Source organism: Amblyomma mixtum, chromosome 6, assembly GCF_055824585.1.
Source record: "Amblyomma mixtum isolate Tamu chromosome 6, ASM5582458v1, whole genome shotgun sequence".
Taxonomy (NCBI): Eukaryota; Metazoa; Arthropoda; class Arachnida; order Ixodida; family Ixodidae; genus Amblyomma; species Amblyomma mixtum.
The window spans coordinates 75,222,926-75,247,617 of NC_143017.1; the positions used below are offsets into that span (position 1 = coordinate 75,222,926).

The window sequence follows — 24,692 nt, forward strand, 5'->3', positions numbered from 1 at the left end:
CGGTTGAAGCCCGAGTCCACGGCCTAGATGTATCATTGGAACCCTTCGCAACTTGCTGCATGGAACCCTTTCAAGCTAGGTATGCAAAATGAATGCAGAGCATCATTAGAGAGAGACAGACCATGGTGGAAGATTCTTTTAGGTGTTGACCACACCGCCTGCTACGGCGTGCACACTCATAGTGTTAGCTTTAGTACATGTGCTGACTGCAACGCCATAAGGGCCTACCAACCACGGAGCAGAGGACGCAGTGAAGCTGCGCGGCCAGCTTTTGATGACATTTAAGCTGTTTTTATCTTCTTTTGTGCTGCCAGAGCGCATCTCAATGCCTGAACATTAGCTTCTCACCTTCTGCGTTGCGGACACCGTGCCCGAACCAGTTTTGTTGAGAACTAGGCTGTTCGTTTTTTTTACCACAGTGATTGCTGTGCCAGCTCCCATGATGGCGCAGGCGATGGCCCATGAATGGATGTCGCTGCCATTGAGGTTCCGATTCCTGTTCTCGTTGTTTCTACTGATTTTCGACCCCTCTTTGTGTTGCTTTCACTGTAGACCGAAAGGCAAAACCTGAAGAAGACGAGGCTTGAGATGGAGGCAGAGATAAAGAAACTGCAGCAGGAACGAACGAGGCTCAAGGAGGAAGTCCAGCAGCTGAAGACGAGCAGGTTTGTTTTAGTGTGGAAGCACTCGTACACTCACAAACACCGACCAAGAACCTTGTCACCTCACGTATGTGCTTGTGCTGTTGCCTAGCAACCAGAGTTACTGCCAGAGTCACTCGGATAGGCTCGGTTAAGTTCGGAGGAGCATCACGTCAGCTGCGTGAGAGGTTGCTCAGGAAGAGCAACACGGGTTGCACAATCCCTACCGGTGGCTGTGACAGGAACAGTCATTTTCCGATGTGCTGCACTGGTAGTGGTATGAGGACTTGCCGCCATCTATTTAAGTAGAGAATGACCTTTCTGCATATATGGGCTTAAACCCACTAAAGGTATTTTGTCATAGTCTGCAGTCGAGCTTAAGTGCCCTCTCCATTTGAATTTTGCACGTCTGCTCTCTTTAACTACATTAAACCCCTACCAATTTTTGTCTTCCTCGGTGTCTGAAAAATGGAACTAGATATGTGCATGTCATTTTATGCAATCCCCAGAAAGGTTACTGTGCCCTTAATTCGAGTTAATTTTTAAAGTTGTTTGTGGCTGTAACCAAGCCTGCAAAGAAAAACATGCAGTGCACCTAAGACTGTTGAAAGGAGGGTGTGGCAGTACGAGGAAATTTGGTGACAAGATTTTTGGGATGGTGCAATGCACTGTTCAGCCGCCGCGGTGGCTCAGTGGCTATGGTGCTCGGCTGCTGTCCCGAAAGACGCGGGTTCGATCCCGGCCGTGGCGGTTGAATTTCTTTGGAGGAGAAATTCGAGGCCCGTGTACTGTGCGATGTCAGTGCACGTTAAAGAACCCCAGGTGGTCGAAATTTCCGGAGCCCTCCACTACGGCGTCTCTCATAGCCTTAGTCGCTTTGGGACTTTAAACCCCATAAACCAAACCAAACCAAACCAATGCACTGTTCGCACTTAATTGCCTTGTTGATAATTTTCACTTTCAGTGCATACGGATCTTAAGTTTTAACGTTCCGTGGGCTTGTCAAAGGATACATATTATTTCATAGTATGTTTCACAGGCAGTCAGCGGAAAAAAATGGTGAACAGGCTGGGAACCTGCATGCAGGCGTAATTCTTAGTTTCTCTTGAAGGCTTCCTATTTATGCACTTGGTTGGATTCAGTGGGTACCCATTGCGTCCGAGGGAGACTCACTGCTATACCTGCCTAGCTCTCTGGCCTCGAATGTGCCAAGCAATTGAGGATCAGCTTCAACGCTGCATTTGCCAGCTTGTCAGGGAATTAGATTTCGGGCCTAGGTGGGAGGCCTCCCATCGAGGGATGCTGGGCTGGTGTTTTGAGGCCATTTTTTTTTCTCCTTCTCTTTTCTTTGTATCTGTTTTGCCACATCCTTTCTACAGCCTTTCTGTGAAAGTGAAATCCATCATGGTTTGCATGCTTATGTACATTTTCGGTGTAAACTATGTGACCCTTTTAGGACATCCATTCTCGCAAATTTGTTTCATTTGCCTTTTTCTTTCTGTTTTTTGCAACCAATTTTGTGCGTGAGCTTTTCATTCGATCTGAGTTCTAGGGTGCATTGTTACAGTCGTGTCGCCCAAGTTTGTGCTCACTGCCAAGTGAACTTTTGTTGTAATCTGGGCTATATAATTGGGCTCGACTGTGTTATCATCTGAAAGTTTTATTTCCCATGACTTAGGGGACTTGAGAGCATCTGTACAACACTCCTCTGCTGGTACAGCTGGAAAGAATGTTTACAAGCATCCGGTGTACATGCATTAGGCGACTAGGCATGAAGATGTACTTGGGACACACTATAAAAGTGTGTGAAAAGTAATATAAGTTGATCACAATCAGTGCATTAATGTGCTTTCACCTTATCTGCAAGTGGCCTAAAGAGTCATCTGGTTTCCTTAACTGGTACTGTAACATATCTAAGGTGTAGGCTGAGTAGAGGATGAAATTGATTTCTAGTTTCCTCTTTTCTTTTACTGTCTTTCGAGATTGAGAAAGACCTATGTCTGTTTTATTTCTTATTTGCTGTTTTTAGGAACGAAAATGACGTGAAAGATACCCTGGACAGGACTATTACAGAGTTTGCAAAGTTGAAGTAAGTTATCTTGAATTTATTTTGCTTTGAAGTGTTGTATGGTGCTACCTGTAACAGTGTTGTTACACATGGGAAGTTTATATACTGATATGAAGGGGAATACTAGAAAGAGATCATCCAGGCACCTTTGAGGCAGCAGAGAGGCCATGATTGTGTGAAAGAATACAGTGTCATGGTGTTGGGAGTTGTTGAGGCATTTTCTTTTTGGAGATTATCGATTGTCTATGATGTCATTTCAGGTGCGCAAAGGACGAGTTGGAAGAAACATGCAAGGCCCTTGAAGAAGCGTCTGACTCTGCTTTGGACAGAGCTAAGCGAGCCGAGGTAAGTTTTGTTCGTGGTTCTTGCCTTGCATACACCTTTGCACAGGTCTGCATTTCTTGGAACTCCATAATGATAGTTGCAGCTTCTTTTCACTTCGTGTAAACCAGTGTTAGTTGGACTGGCTGCGCATTGCATTGCATTGGGTATTTGATTACTTAGTAAGTTTTTGAAACCATGGGCAGTTAGTGGAAGCAGTGAAGTCGGGCGATTTTGGTGTCCTGCTGTACTATGCAACTACAGTAAAAGCTCCTTAATTCGAACTTCACGGGACCGGGAAAAATGTTCGAATTATCGAATGGCCGCGAAAAAACTGACAAGAACCATTTGCATTACGGTATATGTAGGGCATTTACTCGCATAACGAACCCACTCACATATGACCCCCCCCCCCAGATTTTTGCCTAAGAATCTGAAAAAAAAAAAAAAAAGCGTCAGTCGTTAACGCTTCCCTCCGTTTGGCACCGTCACGTCACGGCCCACAACGCATTTCTTGGCGGCGCGCCAAGATGCTGCGCAGCGATAACATCACTTTTGACGTTAGCTCCAGCTAGGGGGAAGCGAACTTTGGCAGAGTGCCAGCGCTTGTTCGGTTGTGCAAGCCTTGTTTTCAGTACGTTCGCCTTATGTGCGATGGGCGATTGGGGCGGACGCCGTCTACTGCCACTCAAAAGCCGGCGTCTTGTTCGCGGCTGAGCGTGTGCTTCCGTTGGCGACCGACCGATCGGTGCAAGCATGGACGACACTCGCAAAGAAAAAAAAGTTTTTCGCTCCTAATTTGTAGCGCCGGTCCGAAGTCATAGCCTTCATGGGCGTTGGCTGGGACTGCGCTGACAGTGCTTATCCGTATTTTCGAATTAACAGGGCTCGAATTAATGAGTATTTAGTTGCGAGTTCCGGAGGTTGCGCGGGAAAGAGGGTAGGCAGCCGCCAGCGCGGTCGCCAACCCCTACCCTCCGGTGCCGTGATGGTGCCATTTAAGCTTTACCCACTCTTCCAAGGTTTTATCTAGTTCCATCTTCTGTCCCCGTTTAGGACGTACGCAGCCTCTAACTATGCGGAGGAGGTGGTGCTTTTTTTTTTTTTTTTTGGCCACATGCTGTGTGCCAAGCCGCCCAGACACGGTGGCGCGTAGTTCGAATTATCCGTAACGGAACCGACTCGCTTTCGAATTAACGGGCTTTTTTATACACAGATCTCTATGGAGCTTGGCCGGACCAAGTAGTGTAGTTCGAATTATCCGAAAATTCGAATTATCGAGTTTTGAATTAACGAGCTTTCACTGTAATAGCAGAAAGGACCTTTGTGCACTGTGACAGGCTGTGCATCTTTACTCTGACCTCATCTGTACTAAGAAAGTAGGCTGGCCTCAGCAAAAATAATCGTAGGGTTCAGTAACTGAATGTTTGACAGCTTTGACCATGGTTGGCAATCTCTAGCACATCATGCCCATGTTTTCATCCAAGCCCTAATCAAGGCATCATGAAGTGCAAGGGCCCGTGGTGTGGGATATTAGTGGTGTGAGATCACGTAGTTCTGGGGGCAAAGTGACTTATTGCAATATTGGCTCTTATTTCTTGTGAATGCAGTGGGCATGCTGTTATGCTTCATGGTATTCAGTATTCTGGTCTCTCTTTCTCTGTTTTTGTATCCTTCAGGTCCGCATTTTGGAAACTGCCCACAAATGGGGTCTTGAACGGTTTGAGCAGTCCAAGCAACAGGTCGAAAAGATTTTTCGAGAGGTTGCGGATGCGTTAATGTAAGTTGCTTGACTCTTCCTTTGCTTGTGTGTGTGTGTGTCTAAGGGATTAGAACCAAATAGTGTTGTATCTGTGAGCTTAAAGTCAGTTTGGGTTTTCTTTCTTTATTTGCCTCTGGCTCACTGGTTCGTATACTGGCTAGATAGTGTGCATTTTTGTGCTAACCTACCTTTCACCGTGCTCTTGTGGGGGAAAGCAGTGCGTGCGATGCACTAACCGCATTAAAAACTGCAAAATGCTTTGATTCTGTTCACAGTACTGCAGATGCTAGGGATGTTCCTGAATTAGCGCAAAAGAAAAGGTTGGCTGAGATGTACTTTAAGGACTACACCAATGCCTACGGGCTGTTTGAGGTACGTCGCAGCTCTTGTTTTCCATCCCCTGGCCTTTGTTTCTGTTGTGACTTTTTTTTTTTCCTTTCCCCTCGTGCAGAAGAAAGTGCAAGAGCACATCAAGAAAGTGGAGAGTGGGCAAGCCTTGGCAGACCTTGATGTGATTGACCTTCCCACAAAGTTTGATTTCGATTTCGTAAGTTTTAGTTAAAACTCTTAACCCTGTGAAAGTGCTGTTACAAAATTGACTGCAAAGGCTGATTGTGGAAAGCAGTTGTATAGCTCAATATACAGATAAGTTGTCACTTGGCTGCACAAAGAAAGCTGGGCCAAAGAGCACAGCCCCCTCTGGATCAATGCAGTGTTTTTTTTCTGCATGCTACATTATGCATGCTACATTATGCATGCTATATTATGCATGCTATATTATGCATGCTATATTATGCATGCTATATTATGCATGCTATATTATGCATGCTACATTGTGCATGCTACATTGTGCATGCTACATTATGAATGCTGCATTCACAGTAGTGCGAATGCTGCACCAACTGCGCCAACCTGTTCCATTGCATTAGACCTGCTACATGCTGCTACATATTAGTGGTTTTTGGTGGTATTGTGCCAAGTCTGGTCAAGCAACCAGTGACCGCTCCTAGTGTGAAGAGTCTGAGGCTATGGCGCAATGTGCACAGCTGCTGTTGCCCAATGTGCAGGGGCAGAACTATTTCCTTCTGCTGTCCTTTTGTGGTAAATGCAGATGCAAAGAAAAATTCCTGCTAAGAGGCTGAAATACTGCTAAGTTTGGGTCCTGCTAAATTTACAGGGCTTTTGCGCATCACCATCGCATGTCCCATAAGGTCAGTGTAGAGACCGTGAGATCGAACGCGTTCCAGCTGGTATAGCTCGATTCTATGGACCTCATTTGCTTTCACTAGCTGTATACAGTAAAAGCTCATTAATTCGAACTTCACGGGACCGGAAAAAAAGTTTGAATTATCCAATGTTCGAATTATCGAATGGCCGCGAAAAAACTGACAAGAACCATTTGCTAATATTACAGTACATGGACTGTAATTACTTGCGTAACGAACCCACTCACATAATGAGCCCACCCATCCCCAATCTTCGCCTAAAAATTTGAAAAAAAAAAAAAAAAGCTTCAGTCGTCAACGCTTTCCTCCGTTTCGCACCGTCACGGTCCACAACGCATTTCTTGGCGGCGCTCCAAGATGCTGCGCAGCGATAACATCATCGTGTGCTTACTTTTGTCGTTAGCTCTATAGCTTCCCCCCTTGCTCTTCATAGCAAGGGGGGAAGCAAACTTGGCAGAGTGCCAGCGCTTGTCCGGTTACGCAAGCCTTGTTTTCCGCATAAGTTCGCCTTATAGTGCCATGGGCAATTGGGGTGGACGCCGTCTACTGCCACTCAATCATTGAAACGTGCGATAGCAGCAAACGCCTTTTGCAGCGAACGATATGCTAAAAGCTGGCGTTATGATCGCTGCTGTCTGCATGCTTCCGTTGGTGACTGATGGGTGGAAGGATGGATGACACTCGCAAAGAAAAAAAAAAAAAGAGTTTTTGGCATGGAATTTGTAGCACCCGTCCGAAGTCATAGTCTTCATGGGCATTGGCTGGGACCGCGCTGACAGTACTTATCCGTACTTCCGAATTAACAGGGCTCGAAATAACAAGCATTCAGTTTTGAGTTCCGGTTGCGCGGAAAAGAGGGTAGGCAGCCGCCAGCGCGGTCGCCAACCCCTACCCTCCGGCACCAGCACCGCCGGCTGCCGCGCCGGTGATGGCGCCATGTAGGCTTTACCCACTCTTGCACGGTTTTGTCTGGTTCCATCTTCTGTCCCCGTTTACGACGTGCGCAGCCTCTAACCATGTGGAAGGGCTTTTTTTTTTTTTTTTGGCCCACGTGCTGTGTGCCAAGCGCCAGACGCGGCGGTGCGTCTGGCTTTTTTATGCTTTTTTTATGCACAGATCTCTATGGAGGTTGGCCAGACCAAGTAGTGTAGTTCGAATTATCCAAAAGTTCGAATTAACGAGCTTTCACTGTATAATAGTGCTGTCGACATCAGAGTTTCTAATTTGTTTGTACAGTAGACCATGTTGATTGAAACTTGAGTCTAGAGAGTTGGTTCGTATACAGTCAACAACCATTTTTCGGACGCTCTAGTGAAAAATGCGGCAGTCCCAAAAGTCAAATTTCAGCAAAAAAAATGCTAATTTATTGGTAATGCTGTAGGAAGGGGTCAGTAGTTTTGTGCACATTCTGAAACTCCAGCCTGTGCTGGCTGTATTGCCTTTGGCATGTCGTGGACCAACGCACGGGTCGAGATAAAGTCTAGACACAAAAGTGAACCCACCGCTGCAAGAACTGTGCCGTGCCTGCAATATGAGGGCATTGGAACGAGAAGGCTAAGATGACTAAACAATAAGAACAGAGAAACGGCCAAAGCAAGCGCTCTGTCGGCATTGGCCTTCAAAGTTAAGCCTAGTGACTGGAGCCAAACTCTGCATCGTAACTGGCTATGTGCACTCTGCTGTGGCTTGCGAATAATGAGAGAAGTCTTGCCCATCATCAAAATGCCAGTTGAGAGTTTTATGATAGAAAAGTCAGAGTTGCGGTGCGCTACAGGTATGCGCACCTCACCAACAAGAGCACGAAAGAAGAGGCAAATGATAAAGTTGTCAGAGGTGTGTGCAGTTGAGAGTCTTGTTAAAGTGGCTTCAGAGACCACCGAATAGAGGGAATGCAGGCTCAGATTGCATCAAGCAGCACAGGTGGCTTATCGCAAAAGGAAAGCCGAGGAATGACTGCAGGCATTTGGGCGCAGCTCGCTATTTCAAGCTTATAAGAAGCTAAACAAAGCTAAAAAAAAGGGAAACGTGCTGTGCACCTAAGTCGCATTTAGCTTGACGTGGCAAATCGAGGATAGTGTTTTAGTAAAATCTCGCAGGCTTTTTTCGGTTAAAAAAAAACTTGCTAAATTGATATTACAAAAAACAAATGAAAAGGGCATTTTTCAACATTCACTGCGACTTTTGCTCAGAAAAATTTCTATTAATGATAACAGTATGAAATTTCACTCATTTTAGTTTGTTACTCAAGTGAATCTGTCAGTGCGTTGTCATTTTTTAAACTTTGTGGCATTCTCACTATAAAGCTCCCGCGACAAAACATGAGGAATCTGCTTCAAATTGAATTTTCGCCAGCTACAACGCGGGCTCCAAGATAATCTTGGCTTTTCCTAGCACTGCATGCGAAGTTTTGCATGTTGCATTTTGTGCATCGAGGGAGTGACTTGTGCTGGTCATGGAATACTTGTTAAACGCTGCTTCCAAAAATGCAGGAGAGCCCAAGGCTGCCAGCCTTTGGATTTCCAGGGGACCAGGGACCACTGCCGATCAGCAGGCCATACTTTGGAGCCTATAGGCCATCACCGGCGCCATCGCCAGCACCGGCACCTGGCTTTAGGTAGTGCTCCTTGACGGGGTTAGAGTGGAAGGCATTATCGTTGAGTACTCAGATTTTGGCACGAATGAAATTTATGCACAGCCTTTAAATGTGCGACATTCTAACTTTGTTATTTTTTTCAGGCTGAACATAGAGTGGAACAGTTCGTATTTCGAGATCAGCATGCTGGCACGAAGTGTTTGTTTCTTTTTAAAGCGTTTCTGACTGCCTTCTGATCTGAAATGCCTTCACTTGCTGTGACACACCATCCAAATAAGTAGCTGCAGAGACAATATTGTCACGTAATGATGACTGCAGTCCGGAGAGCAGGAAGACTGCGAAAATGGCTTCTAAACAAAACTCCCTATTTGAGCTGATTTGCGCCCGCATAGAACTGAATTGGCAGCGACATAGCAACAGGTGTGCTCGGCGGTTGGCGAACAGAATGCCTGCCGCTCGCTGTGCTCTCCGTCGCTCGACCATGCTCAATTTAAAGCTGATAACGAACTTTCGAGATAAAGCGTGCAAAGTTACTAGAACTTTCTGGAACAATGTAGAATTGGCTCCGCCTGGATGCGATCAGTTGAGATAAATCTAGATGCATCTTGCATGGCAAACAAAGTGATAAAGCGGCTTGCTGGCAGCTTTGAAGAATGAACAAACACACTACACAGATTCACGGCAGTATCCTGTGAGAGCTTAATAATTGTGGAGTTAAATCATCGTAGTCAGGCAGTGTCACCTTGCTTTTTGCTAGCAAAAATTCCCTTTATCCTCCTCTCTATGAAAAGGCAGAAAGCGACTTGCTCCTCTCCTGCACTGACACTTCTCCTCGAGACATGGCAGACCACGGTAGTGCTCCATGCATCATGCTTTGCCAAAGCACACTTGTTACAATGGAGCTGTAGGGCAAGGAAGTTTGTGAGCAGCAGGTTTAGAATGTGCTCCCGTCAGTGATGGCGCATGGGCGAGCACGATAAGTCTGCAGAATGAAAGTAAACATACAAATGAATGAAGTTGAAATACAACGTGGATGGCTAGGCTTCGAAGAAGCGCAGAGTGGCAGTCTCTTGCAACTTATTTGCAGTGGAGTGGAAGTTACAAGCCTAGAGTGGCAGCTTTCAAAAGTGCACTCTTTCCTCTCATGTGCAAACGCTGATAACGCTGCATTGGAAGGCATTGTCTCTCGCATGCAGCCTCAGTTCCTCTGCCGCTAGCAAGTTTTGTTTTGAAAACAAGGAATGCAGCTCTGTAGTGCAGGTGACAACATGCCTAGGAAGTTCGTCACCCATCAGATCAGCGCCCGTGAAATTCTGTCTTCACTGTAGCACAAATGTGCTGCTGCAGTCACAAGTGAGGGCAACGCTGCTTGACTGCGTTGAAGGAGAGAGGGGAGAGTGCAAGCAGGCTTAGGTTAGAAATTTGTGTTCTTTGCTGAGGCAAGTGTTGACTGCCAGATCTACACATTGCGCTAGTTTAAGCTGTCTGAACTTACTGTATTTACTCGAATCTAGGCCGGCCACGATTCTAAGCCGAGACCCGAAAGTTGAAGGCCACAGAAAAAAAAAAAAAAAAACTTACCTCGATTGTAGGCCGGCCGAAAAAACAACTGCGAACAAGAGGTACAGCACGCAAACAACATTTATTGCCAGGAACCCGCTCAGGCTGATCCCGGGCTGGCGTTTGGGCGAGGAGACATATGCAACGCCAGCCCGGGATCAGCCGCCGAAGTCCCGCCCGGCTTGAAGATTTGACGACTGCTCTGCAGTGAGTATAACTTTCCGCTTGAAGGCGGCACTATAATGGCACCGCCTGTTTGGTGCCGGGGTGTTGGTGATGAAAACCACGCACGAAAACTTCACTGCTGCGAATGTGCTCACGCCACCGCACGAGAACATAACAAGTCCAAAATGGCAGCCAGTGCTCATGTGTGCTTTGATCAGTATCGGCTACGGATAGCAACGGCTACAGTGCTGTCTTTCGGTGGCGTTTTGTGGGGGCGCCACCTGCGTGCTACATTTATTCGTATTTTACGAATACAAAACCTCGAAACGAAATCCTCGAATCTAAGCCGACATAAGAGTTCTACATCTCGTTTTTTTGAAAAAACTATCGGCCTAGATTCGAATAAATACGGTATATGAAACATGTTGCATTCATGGTTAAAAGTCCTAGGGTGATCAGTTAACACTTGCTTCATGCTGGTGGGCCAAAGGCCTTAGGCAGAAAATAGTGGACATTGAGTTCTTTCAGCAGAGTGAGCAAAGAAAGCACATTTTTTGGGGCATAGAATTCATACCTTATCTGGATGGATTGCTGTTGTGCTTATGTGCAAATGCAGCGGCTACTTTGACATGAAAGCCACGAAGATGCAGGCGTGGTACCTTGAACATAAAACTTAGCTGTTTTGCTAAGTTCAGCAGTACACAGCTCCGTGAGCTATGGTATGTAAAGCTACACATTGGCTTCAAGAGACGCCGTAGTGGAGGGCTCCGCATTAATTGCGACCACCTGGGATTCTTTATCATGCATTGACATTGTGCAGCACACTGGCTCTTTTGCTTTTGGCAGCCACCAAATACGTATTTGGCCGCAGTGGCCAGGATTTGAGCTGCTGCAGCAGATTGTGATTCTCTGTGCTTTCTGCTTTGTCATCTTAAGCCACATGCATGTTCAAGGAATGCATTTATTTGGGTGGTCTTTTTACACCCCTGTCGCCGTTCAGTACAAGTTCAAAGATATACATGTGCGGATACTCCTTTGGTAAGGAGATACCTGCAGATACTCATGGCCACCTTAAAATTGCAATGATTCATGACAGCATTAAGCTTTAGCAGTAGGTCTTATCAGGCTAGTTGAGTTCTGTGTTGTAAAGCCATCAGAAATTGCAGTGATGGAATGATTCTGCATGGTAGTTACGTTATTTAATGACCAAAGAAAAAAAAATGTCTTGTTTGCAGAAAGCCAAAGACACTGCCTTTCCAGCAGCCTCTCTTGGGTCATGCCCCGGGCGTGCTCCTGCCAACCCCACTGCCCACTGGCTTGCCTGGCGCGATGGACGTTCTAGCAGCATCATCAAAATCTACGCCCCCTGGCATTTTAGGGGGCCCACCACCTCCTGGCCTTAGCTACATTCCTGGTGCGCACCTTCTTTTTTTGTCTGTTTCGTAACTTTTTTTTTGTTTGTCTATGTTGCACAGGTTCTTTTACTTCACTTTGGCAGAGGCTCCCCATGTTAGTTGGAAACCTTGCTTCAAGGTCACCTAGTCTGTCTCCACAGGCAGTAAGCAGCCTCCCTGTAGTCCTTCGTCTGGGCATCTAGCTGGCATCTAACAAAACAGCATTTGCAGCTGTGTGCATCAAAGCATGTTAAGAGACCTCAATTTTAAACGAGTTGCAGGGGGAAGCTTAAGCTTTGTGAATGTTATCGCTGGGTTTTTCTGGTTGCAGGGGAAATAAAGCTCCCATATATATACATGACTTTTTTGACATGTACTGGGTGTCACACTGCTGCTATGGTAACTCCTTATCGGTTCTTAACCAGTCCAGCTTGTCCGCCTTTAATATGAACCACAGAGGGCGCTGATCTACTCTATTTGCGCTGTAATTTCCGGTGAAATCATGGGTGTTAAGGCGTAGTGCTTGTCTGTATTGTTGTGACAGTAGAAAGCAAGAAAGTGTCACTATTTCAGGAAATATGTTTAGTTGACGAAAATAGTGCCTCAGACTTGCAATAGAGGTGCCCGAGGATGCTATATGAATGGAGAAGGGAAAAGCGCCATTTCATAGCAGTTTAGGCTTAAAGGGACGCTGAGGAGAAATTGAAGTTGGCTTGTACCGACAGAATACCAGCTCCTGATTACAAAAACGCCACTCATACTGACAACAAAGCTCTTGTAACGTAGAAAAGAGCAAGAACCAAAATATAGGTATCGCCGCCACAGGCCAAACTCGCAAGTACAAGCGGGGTGACGTCATAGGACAAAGCAGTGTTGCTAGAACCAATGCTTCTAGTAACACTAGGACACGAGAAGCCACGAATCACTGAGGCGCAGCCAGTGCATGCGCAAGTCTCCTTGACGTCGCCAGATGGCGCCACGTTCCCGGCAGCTACGCTCGCACCTGTAGCATCAGGACCAATCAGCGCCTGCACACCGGTGGTAGGCGGGCTCCCGGTATTCCGCTAACGGTAACAAGGTACACGGTATGCTAAAGGTGTCTATTTGCGAGAACTTCGTTGACGATTTCGAGAACGGGGTCCATTGTAACGCTGGCAAAATGCCGGTGCAAACGTAAACGAAGCGACGGTAGCGACGGCCGCAATAGCCGATAGATGGCTTCAACGTGCGGCCGGCGGTAGCTTTCTTTTCGGCTGCTGCTAGGCCGCACTGCTGGCAGCCAGAAATCACGGAGTCTGCGGTACGTCATGTGCACGTCATGTTTCACGTCACTTAGTCCTGTGTCGTCATAAGAGAGTCCCAAGTTTGAATCAGAGCGGTGGGAAAAACTTTTTCAACTTCGAATCCAAATTTCTTAGAAATAAATGCATGTTTCGCTGCCGGCCAAGTGGCAACAAAGCCATGAAATGCTGAACTATCAAATTTTGCTTTAAAAAAAATATTAATAGAGCTCTCCTCACTGTCCCTTTAAGGCTTGTGCACTAGCTCTCCTTGCGCGACCTGTCCAGTGTGGCTGAGAATGCGAGACTGGTCCTCTACGCAGCAAGGAAGTTTTGCTTTTATGTGGCTACCATGTTCTGGAAACTCATGGTGTCGCCTTTACTTGTGGCCCTGCCTATTAAGAAGGGGGTGTGATTTGTGCATTACAATAGAGCAACTGGCTGTTGGCATCGCATGGTGAAAAGGAAAGAGGGTGCGGCAGTGAAAACTTCTGCTCTTTGGGTGGTAAGGTTGTCAGGACTGCAGACCGTTACTAATCAGCTCACTCCAGACATGGTGGTCCTTCAGTAATCTCGTAACTGCATTTTGACAAACGGGAATAGCCTGGTGCAGTATTTACTTGATTCTGATGCACCTTCGATTGTAACACACACCCATTTTTCAAGTTCAGAAAAAAAAAAGAGTGAAATGATTTAGATAGCAACGTGCTTGAGAATTTCATGCTTCGGTAAACAAATGAATCTTCTGGCGCGAAACTGCCAGCCTTTAATGCATCTGCTCTAATTTCATGACGAAGCTAACCGTGACACTGCTTCAGTCGTCTTTCTGGCAGCTTCCTGTTTGCCTTCAAACCGAAAATCTACTCCTTTTCACAAAATTAGTGGGCAAGCACCTGCAGGCTTTGAACTTCGTCCGCGTTAGGCCTTTCCGCCGTGCCAGCTGCATCCTCCATTCAAGCACACCAGTTTCAGGCACACCAAATGAGCGCGAGGCTGTCCAATTGCCACGTGCCTCTGTTCATAAGATCACTTTATTTTAAAGCATTCGCTTTTCTTAGCTCGTTTCTTTGCGTCCTCGTTGGTGTCCGCAGTGGAGGCCTTGGCAGCGTGCCGAGGTGCTGAACTCCAATAACATCCTGGCGAGTTTATCTTTCGACAGGAGCTCCGACAGTGGTGGCATGCTTGGCAAACTAGGCAGAGTGACAAGACACTGTGTGCAGTGGACGGGAGAATAGGCGGCGGTTGTCTGCTTGGTGGGGGGCTGCCGGGCAGTGCCCGGGTGTGCTTGGAAAGCCTCCGCACGCACGCAATGTCTCATTTTTTTATGCGAAGCATATTACTAGAGCTACACTACAGCCCGTCGAGCGCGGCGGTGGAGCTACCATTGACCTTTAGCGTGACCACGTGACACCACGTGACAACATGACGTCACAGCAGTGGAGAGATGGGCTGCCGGCTCGCGCGGTCGGCCGCGGCGGTGGAGGCTCCACATCAGAGGCGCGGCGGCTGACCACGTGAGAACATGACGTCACAGCAGAGGAGAGATGGGCTGCCGGCTCGCACGGTCGTCCGCGGCGGTGGAGGCTCCACATCAGAGGCGCTGCAGCTGACCACGTGACGCTACAGCAGCGGTATAAAGCTGAGCTTGCCTCGCTCTCCAGGCACTTACGAGGCGGCCAGGTGTTGGGATGCTGCCTAAGAAGCAGGGCTGATTTGAACGAGAAGCGAAAGCTTCAGCGTGCCACAGAGACCGATGAAGAGCGGGATGAACGTCTGGCTAAGCGGCGTGCTCAATATGCGGCTCGGCGACAACGTTCTACAAAAGGAAAGCCATGTATTACCAAGCCTAGCCATCAATATGGTTCGCATCTGACTAGGCTTAACCTTAGCTAAGCCTCAGCCATTTTTTTTGCTTCAAACCGGCATCATAGTACACTCTACATGTCTTCGCAACAGACGTTTCCACGTTGGCTTAATTCCGGGTCTGACTGGACAGTTCAGGTGCTCGCAAGGCCTGTCACAGATGCTCGCGAGGCCTATCTGTATCCGCAACTCCAGTGGGCTAGTAAGCGGATATCAATAGTGTCTATTCGCAAGAAATACTTAGCCACTATTTTGTGATGCCAATGACAATAGGATGTTGCTAGCGTAGTTACGTTTTTATACTTGGTTATGATGTACATGTCATTTTTGGGCGACCTTTCACAGATAAAAGGTGCATATTAAAATCGAGTAAATACTGTACTGTCTCACTTCTCAAAGAACACCTCAGCCGTGCTATGAGAGAACGGAGGGAGTAAAAGAGGGAAAAAGGTGTCATAATGGAGGGCTTCGGAATAATTTCAGCCACGTGGTGATCTTTAATGTCCACTGACATCGCATAGCTCATGGGTGCCTTTTGCGTTTAGCCTCCATTCAAACATGGTTGCTGCGGCTGGAATTGAACTCGCTGCAAGCCATTTCATTCATTGCTTTCATGCAAAAGATATATTTCAGCACATCTTGCATGCTCACACACTCTTTTTGGGGCCACTTTTGACAAGGCGAATTTTCGTGGCCCCTTCAAGTTCGGCTCGGAGAGTAACAAATCTTATTGCCATAATTAGGGCTGATGCTAAAAGTGCTGTCACATTGCATTCTGTGCAGACAGTAAACAGTGCCTGTAGTCATTGCTTCTAAGTAGGTAGTGCAGTACTACATGGTCACAACAGCTTGCACATCAATTACTGAGAACACGTGCTAGACTAGCACCTTTTGCAGTGTCGTGTCGAGGACCCTATTGCAAGTGTAATTTGTTGTAGCTCGTGCTTTTTGATATACTGAAAATGGATATGTACTCGCAGTCATCAGCAAGCTTCGGCAAATCGTACCTTGTCAAGCCCGTGTACTTTGCGATGTCAATCCACGTTAAAGAACCCCAGGTGGTTGAAATTTCCGGAGCCCTTCACTACGACGTCCCTCATAGCTTGGGTCGCTTTGGGACGTTAAACCCTCATGTAACCAAAACCACCGTATCTTGTCAAGCGTGTGTATCTTTCTCCAGTCTCCTCTTTCTCCAGCCTCCTATGCAGTTTTTTCAGCTACAGGTTGAACCATTAGTACAAGTAGCATGCACTGGCGTGGTATATTTTGAGCTGCTTGCTAAACTATATTAAATGTAACAGATGCTTGTAAACCTGCTTTTTTATTTTTTTATTTCTACTCAGCTTTTCGGGAACTGAAATATTTTACTATGAAATATTTTACTATGCATTGCATGAAGGAGCTTTGGTGTTTTCTGGATTCATGAGCACAATGTCGGCACTTTCTACCCACAGACAGGCGCATACTCTGATCCACGGTTTGCTTTGCATAATGTGAAACAAAATATGCTTTAAGCTTCCCGTGGAAATTGCATGTACACTCTGAGAGATTGCAGTGGTGGCCTGCTATAAGGGTTTGAGCATCCACCTCATATGCACAATGTGCAGAGTTCTGTCCCCAACCTCCGGCTTTCCGGGGGTACGAGTTTCCCCTGGTCTGGTGCTGATGAGCTCTCTGGAGTGAAATGCTTGGGAAAATGGGTCAGTGCTCCGATTTCATGCAGACCAGACAAGCTCGTCATGGTTCTTCTTGGCCGAACTATTCTTGCGCCATGAAAATCAAATCACCATCGCCATCTAATTGGGTTTTGCACTGCTAGAAGGTGCAGTGTACTTGATGGCCGAAGCCACAAGGTTAGCAGCAGGCTGTGCATTAGCGGTCAGGTGCATGCAATGTCTGTGGGCAGGTGCTTCGTTGAAACCAGAGAAACAAGCTAGGCTTTTTCCTTGCAAATTCAGCGGATCTGTAGTGGTGACAGCGTGGTGGTTTTTGTTTGGCACTGCAGGTGCACTTCATCAGGACATCGATGCAGCTTCATCATGCACACTGCCCTCATCACCTAGCCGTTCTGACAAGGTACTGGCTTGCTTCCCATCATAATAGGATGGTACTGGAGGGCCAGTGGGCATGCTGGTCCTGTTTTGCATGCAGCTTGCATGTGCAACTGTGGGTGTGTAAACATTGAATGAGGGAACAACAGCACTGACACACCAGCGTCGTGAAAGGGTGGCACTTGGATGTCATTACATGAAGCACTTTTCACTGCGACAGCTGTATGTGGCATGTTTGGTGGAGTCATGTCGGCAGTAATGGCGTCTGCGCTCTCGCCCCTTGCTTGTTCTCCCCCTCGCCCATTCTCCATCACTGCGTCTGTCGTGCGAGAGGCTCTCCTTGTATGAATGGATGAATGATACACGCCTACCCTATGCCCTTACTGCACGCATTGTTCATTTGGCTATGCTCTGCAGCAAAAAGCCATTAGCATGGCTAACATTTGACTGAAATGATCAGTTACTGATTAAGGCATGAGTTTGTCCTCTTGTCATTATCCACGGTGCCTGTAAGCACACCTTGAATGTCAATTGGTTCCTGGAGCCATGTAAAACCAGGGCTCATGGCACCTACGGCTGAAAAGGGTGATATTCTGTGTTCAAAAATTATTCTGGAAGAAGCACAGTAACAAGGGTTCTTCTGCTCATGCTCTTTCATTTAGAGTCATCAAGAAGGACATGCTCAGCGAAGTGAGAAATTGATGCAAAAGCTCTTGGAAAAAAACCCCAACTGCTCTCGGTAAGCTGTTCTTTCTCAGGCGTAATATTATTTTTCCATATTAGCATCATTCTGTGCCTTACTTGTAAGCAGTGTCAACTTTGAAGGTCCTGTTACATTATTGATTTCATTCTGGCTTGTGAACCTCAAGTATCCCTTGCTGTCGCAAGAAAAAAAAAAGGCAATGCGGGCTGTTATACAGTGCTATGCGACAAATCTTCATCGGCAGTTATGGTTGTACATTTTACTTTTGTGGTGATCGCTTTTTCATTCCACTGCTGTGGATGGGTTGTTAGCCTCCTAGATACACAGGGGATTGGTGTAGAAGATGGGCGGAAATTCTGGAGGTTGGAAGGCTCACTCGGCAAGGCTTCGCACGCCATTTTAAGGGAATGTCTCTGATACTGGTAACACGGGTGGGGTGGAGATTGGTGGGTGGGTACCGTATTTTCCGGTGTATAAGATGCGGTTTTTTTTTTCAAAAATCTTGCTGGTGCGTCCTATACAAGGGTGCGTCTTATATGCGAATTTTTCGGGGTTTTTTTTGCGAGTTCAAAAATTACTCAGCTTCATGTTCAAGCTTTTTTTCCCCGAAAAAAATATTACTACCAATAATGTGGTTGTAACATGGTTAATACTTCAATACGGGGACTGCCGTGCGCAACTTTTTTAGGTGAACTTTATCATGAAACGGCGGGGTTGACCACTTCCGGGATCTTAAACACTCGGCCGTTTCGGAGGCCCCAAGCAAAGTTAATGGGAAATGCCAAAAGATGGCGACAGTCGCGCTTCTCGCCATTGTCAAGACAAGCCAAGAGAAACCAATGTTTTTTTTAGTCACCCTTTTTAAGTACGTAGTGCAAAGAGAATGCTGCAGCCGCGTTGCCTTTTCGATAGCGCATCCGAAGATGAAGAAGACTTTGAAGATTTTATGTAAAAATAGTTATGGACATAACATATGGACGCTTTTTTTTCTTTTGTGCTAAAACGTGGGCAGGTATGGCATGAGTGTTGCCTTTTTCGAGCACTTAGCGTTGCTTAAGAACTTCTCACACGTACAGTGCATTTTGCGATGGTCGCATAAGCATGTTTAATTAAGCCTCACTAGCCTAACTGGGTAAATTGGGGTGCGTCTTATACACGGGTGCGTCTTGCATACCAATTTTTTCAATGACAGCCTGCATATATGGCGGGTGCGTCTTATACAAGGGTGCGTCTTGTACACCGGAAAATACGGTAGATGGGTGGGCGGGCGAGCAGCTTTTGCTCTCTCATACCATTTTCTTCTTAACACTGCTGTAATGTGGAGAAGCACTCTAGCTGATGCTTGGCTTGCTGCTGCTGCACGCTGATGGTACGGTGCAAAGCGAACTTAACACGTTTGGCGCTCAGTTTTTTGCGGCCTCCGGAATTGACATGAGCGCCTTTGAAGCTGTGCTAAAACTTCGGGAAATTTTTGCCCTACTGTCCAATAACAGTCAACTGAGTTTTTATCCGTTCACTGACTAAATTGCACTCATCTTGGATGTGTTCCTGACGGAAGTTTATATTACGAATTTTGGCTTTACAGTAGACTCTCGTTAAAATAAACTTGCTTAAGACAAATTCTCAGATACGATAGATATTTAAGACCATTTGGTTGGTTTCTCTTAAATCTTAATATCACTTGAGACTGCTTTATGTGCCCTTCGGTTAAAGGTGCACTGAAGAGGATTCTGAACTTGTCTTTTTGCCGCGGGAACTCGATCTACATGTTCCTAGCATTCTTAGAAACTGCAACTTATTGCCCTGTATGGCCGATTTCCCTAATTAAATTGAATTAACGTCCGGCTCCCGCCCTTTTTTTTAATTCTGCCTCGTACGATGGGCGGAGTCGACCAACGCGTGAAGTTCCTTTTAGCCAGCTCCGTAGAGGCTTTGCTTTCGCTTTATTTTGTTTTTTAGGTTTCCATGAATAAATAGTTTCATTCGCAGATAATATAGACGCAAAGTAAGCCCGCAGAAATAAAAATACGCGCAGACTATTTGCTACTACGGACTACTACGTATTACTCCGCCGATGGCAGAGCGGCAAGCCGCCACGGGACTGGGTGAAAGGCACTCCATGCGTTGCTCGACTCCGCCCACTGTACGAGGCAGAATTAAAAAAAAAGGGCGGGAGCCGGACGTTAATTCGATTTAATTTGGGAAGTCGGCCATACAGGGCAATAAGTCGCAGTTTCTAAGAATGCTAGGAACGTGTAGATCGAGTTCCCGCGGCAAAAAGACAAGTTCAGAATCCTCTTCAGTGCACCTTTAAGATGAACTTTCGCAGCAACCTCAAACAACAGCAACAACGCGCGGCGACACTCAGGAGCATCCATGCAGCCCTGTCAAGGAAAGAAAAAAATATCAATACAATACCTCAGTGCAAGATGTATGCGCACACAAAATGGTTTCTGCAAACCTTTGAACACGTTTTCTTGGGGAGAAGCTTTCTTGCCGTTGCGGAACACCACCGTGCCTGTGTGGGTGCAGAGACCTGACTTGATATGCACGGTTGTCACATGCTGTGCATTGCATCCCACAGATTAAAAGGCATGTATGCACTGTTGGGAGTCTAGGGGTTGGACTTGTCTACTGCTCGAATCTCATTCGGAACGTCCTCTTCACTGCCCAGCGGGTTCCATCGCCACAGACACCACAGATCACACACTGCTCGTCCGTCATTGCCACACCATTTTGTCTCCCGCCCGCGCATACACTGTGCCTCGTTTTTCAGCCACTCCGCATCACTACCTTCGCTTGTTTTGGGCATCCACCAACACTGGCGTTACTGTGCCGCGGAAAGTTTCTCTTTACCTGAAGAACGCTGTTTTTAATAATTAGTAGCAGGCTTCCCTGAAACACCTAGTGTATGGATGCACCTAGCGTGCTCACGTCTGACCCACCTGCTTAGTGATTAGTTAGTGATTAGTCTCGAGAAGTTGCTCGGGAAGAGCAGTTTGGGTCTCGGAAGCCCCACTGGTGTCAGTGTTGCCATCGCAGGGCAGTGGCGTATCGGCCGGCGCATCAGTTGTTTGATGACAGCCAGTGCGCCAACCAATCACAGGGGCTGAAGCCAACCTTGCAAGAAACCGGCCCCAATATCACAAAGAAGTGCATTCCAGATCTCGTCTGCACATTTAGTTATCAAGTGAGGGGGGCTTTGTAGCAGGCATTGTTTTTGATTTCCCAATTGGGCATCTTAAATTAAAATGGCAGTGGCCTTCACTAGAAGTTTGGCGTGAAAGGGCAAGAAAGAGACAGAGCTGAAACCAAAATGCCAAAGCAGACCCGAGTTGCGTGTCAAGAGCCGAACAGATTAAAGTGGGAATAGTACTTAGCAGTGCAGTTGCACTTTGCACCTTCTGCACTGTGTGAAACATATTTTTTGATTGTGGTTCCAGTTTTATTTTTTTTTCCCCAGATGGTGTGTTACTTACTGCTGCGTAACTGCTCTCTTTCTTCCATTTGCCTTTCAGTGAACGGATCAAGGCTGCACTCCAGCAGGTGCACAGAAGTCACGGAGGACTCAAAGGTCTCACCATCACAGAAATCATCAAGGCCACAAGCTCTGTGCTGGATGACACCTCATCTCAGGAAGCTGGGGGCAGGGTATGTGCTTCTAGCTTGGTTGAGCAGCAGCCTGTTTCTTTATGCTTTGTTTTCTGTGGTGCACAGTTGTGCCCATCATCTGCCATACTTTTCTTCAACAAGTCTGCTTAGAAACTGCTCACAAGCAGTAATGGCTGCAGCTTGAGGTGGTTTTTACTGGCACGTGCAGTAACTAACAACCCTTGGAGGGAGGCTGAAAGTGGAATTGGACTCTCTCTCTCTCTCCCTCCACTTCCTCTCTGCATAGTTCTATAATGGCCATCACCATTTAACCCTTAATCTGCCACTCCCGAGATAACTCGGGCTACCACATATGCATACCCCCTGCCTCTCCCGAGTCAACTCGTTTTAGCTTTTTAACTCACCCCCTGTTGCTCCCGATAATACTCGTGTAAAAGAAAACTATGGAAACATGTACTGCCATCTATGATCTATGGAGAAACTCCGTAAATTTATAGATTTCGTAGGGTAAATTTTAAACAACAGATGGCGCCCATGTTTCCACATCCGAGTCACTTCGTTTTGGTCTGCGCACAGCAGCCACGAGGCTATGTGCCACACTCGTCCGCGCTTTGATGGACGAAGAAATTCAAAATTGCTTGTGAATTCGGAGTCCAATGATAATGAGAACGAGGAAGGAGCCCACCTAAGTGCCTTGTCGAGTGATGACAGCGATGAAGTCCCCCTGCCACCGAAAAATCTGCGTAAGAAGAGGAAATCCGACAATCTAGATTGGTGCTGGAAGATTTGATTCATTACAACTAATATCTATAAGATTATACTGAATAAACATGTCTACATGTCCTGCAGAGCATTTTAGTGCGTTACTAGCAAAAAATTTCCAGGAAACTAATATGCAAAAAAAACCCGGCAAGGTGTGTGCAGATGTGAGTAAAAAAAACCTGGCAGTGAAAGGGTTAAAATAGTTGGTTTGGGTTTACTGAGGTGCGCCTAGTTGCAGTTGCTTTGTGAGTAAATTCATGTTGTGTGCCTATTTTGGCCGTTTTCAATGGGTACCAGCATTCATCTCTGCTCGTCTGAACAATAGCTGACCCCTTGTTGGGGGGCATGGTATTGTTAGCAAGGCTGCAATGTTCTGCAATAGTTATGCACGTGCAGTCATGTTGACTACCCTTGGGAGTGCCACCTTGCTATCTTGCCAGCATAGCACTGTCCTAAGTGTTCAATAGAACTCCACAACATGGAGTAGGTTTCAAATTATGGAATACAGTCTCGCCCACTTGCAATGAATGTGTCCCCTACCATACGTTATATTTCGATGTTAGCTGCTAGGTGACTGGACATCACAGATCGGATTCCCGTGAAGCGGAGTTTTGTGCTTTGCTTTTTACGCGACATGTATGAGTCTCCATCAGCTGAGCAAAGAATGAGAGCTGATTGGAGTGCTATTGCGACGCTGCCTCTTTCTGCCTTGGCTGGAAAGCAGTAATTGATGAACTAGCCAGTTGTCACTCTGAAGTATGCATTTAGGCTTAGTGCATATTAAAGGTAGCTTTTAATTAGGATGCATGTGTCTGCTAGTCGTGAAATTTGAAAAGATTTTGATGCTCATGACCCCAGTGAGGCATGTTTGTAGCATGTGATGCACGAGTTAGTTGCGCCTGTGTTGCTGTAACTGTGTCCTGTGTCTACAGATGTTTGCGCTGATGCTTGGTGCCAAGCCCTAAAGCGCATCACATCGTGACCACAATGTGGAGCCATTATGAATGGGCTCGACTGTGATTACTTTAAACCTAACTGCAGGCATACTGATTGAAAAGAAGGCTGCACAGATTTCTCAAACTTCAGAAAAAAAAATTTGGAAAATATTCTTTCCAACTTGAGCATAAATTTGAGTTGTTTGTGGTTTTATTCCCTCTTGTGTGACATGGGGACTTGATAGTTTCTACTTTGGCGAAATGGAGCAACTTGGTATGATTGCTGTATCATGGCGTTCATTGTGGCTGTCATAAAAAGCTGACACTATGACATGAACTGACCCTGCATCTTCATTGCACTTTTTTCCTGCTACTGCTGTTGTCTCTTATGCGAAATAGTGCATACAAATGTCTTAAGCAAGGAGGCGCAGCCGAACAGGACATTGCAGATACCATCCGTGCTGACAAAAGAGGAGACTAATGTGTTAATCATACATCAGTTAGCTTGTCCAACATCACAGTAGCCCTGCTTGATTCAACAAGACAGGGTGCAGGAGTAGGACCAAAAAAAGATGGAAAAGAAAAGAAGTGGAGTTTGCTTGAATGGTGAATGAGGGTTGATAGCTGGCGCTCGGATCTGTATTCTTGTCGTCACTGCGTGGGCAGCTATTGCTCTCAGTACGGCTGTCAATATGCTGCAATTATTCGTGCTTGTCTCTTGGCTCTGTGTCAAATGTCATGCTTGTATCTGTTGTTTTTTCCAAGGTTGCCTGCATAGCAATTCAGAATTTCTCATTGTTGAAGGCGTGTGCTCAGCTGCTCTGGTAAGGCAAGGTTTTAGGTACGGTTTGGGAATCATCTGTCCTCTGGTTATGGCTCCTGCTTGCCAGCCCACGATGTTAACAAAGCGTTTTGCGAGAATGCATTTCTCTTGGTGCTGCTGCCGCTCGCCCTTGCTGCTTGGCTCTGCTGCTTAACTCTAAGAAGCTCTGGTAGCGGTAGCATGGCGTCAAGCTTGCTGAAACGGTGCTTTTTCTGTACTGGATCTTGCAACACTTCGAGTATGCTGTTTTGCTGACCAGACTTTTTGCATTCAATTTGCAGACAGAGGGGACACTCTCAGTACCAGCCCGAACACGACTGCTAGTTGCACAAGCAAGTATTTCGTGTGCTGCCGGTAGTAAAAAATTAACATCTGGGCTAACCTTCCTAACAGCATGACATTTTTCAGTTCTTATCAAATGATAGAAGAGAAGCAGGAAAAGGAAGGAGAGCAATTTGTGTCCCCTTTTTTTCATTCGTTGTTTCTGATTGTTGCTTGCTTGCACAATTGCTCGCATCCCTGGGAAAGGTTTTTCTGCTTCTCTTTCTGTCTTTTTGCAACATGTCCCATCGTTGTGTAACAGTACTTCTACAAGGGTTGTTAGTTGCGTGCAGGGATACCCCAGGTTGTACCAGGTTCAGCATTTTTGCAGGTGCTTATCTGGCTCCATTCTTAAGCCTGGCCCGCCTGGAGCTTTTCTTGCCCGTGAAAACACTTGATATGAGCTTGCACCATAATGGGTGCAGGAAATGCCCACGGCAGTGCAGGTTTGGCGGTGCATTTTTGCATGCGAAAAACACCTCATGCGGGCCAGGCTTTAGACCTGCCAAATAATCATAGAAATGTGCTCCTCCCGGCAACCTGTCATCATATGTGTGCCCCCAGTGCCACCGGGTACTCGCCAGCTACCCACCGGTGATACAATGGGCACAA

The 24,692-nt window shown here is 46.5% G+C and overlaps 1 protein-coding gene across 7 annotated transcripts in view; it reads left to right on the plus strand.

Moving 5' to 3' along the window:
* The window catches only part of LOC149339402 (uncharacterized), an 83,389-nt gene that overhangs the window by 52,916 nt on the left and 5,781 nt on the right, over positions 1-24,692 (plus strand). For 4 of the 7 annotated variants that reach the window (XM_089548183.1, XM_089548181.1, XM_089548184.1 and 1 more), the window contains 12 exons: positions 553-665; positions 2,671-2,730; positions 2,970-3,054; positions 4,710-4,810; positions 5,068-5,164; positions 5,244-5,339; positions 8,508-8,632; positions 11,572-11,750; positions 16,879-16,949; positions 17,587-17,663; positions 21,146-21,278; positions 24,041-24,091. In XM_089548183.1, the coding sequence (XP_089404309.1) occupies positions 553-665; positions 2,671-2,730; positions 2,970-3,054; positions 4,710-4,810; positions 5,068-5,164; positions 5,244-5,339; positions 8,508-8,632; positions 11,572-11,750; positions 16,879-16,949; positions 17,587-17,663; positions 21,146-21,278; positions 24,041-24,091 (1,188 nt within the window). Of the gene's footprint in view, positions 1-552; positions 666-2,670; positions 2,731-2,969; positions 3,055-4,709; positions 4,811-5,067; positions 5,165-5,243; positions 5,340-8,507; positions 8,633-11,571; positions 11,751-16,878; positions 16,950-17,586; positions 17,664-21,145; positions 21,279-24,040; positions 24,114-24,692 lie in introns of all 7 variants that reach the window. The other 3 variants (XM_089548186.1, XM_089548187.1, XM_089548185.1) reach the window with 2 other exon arrangements.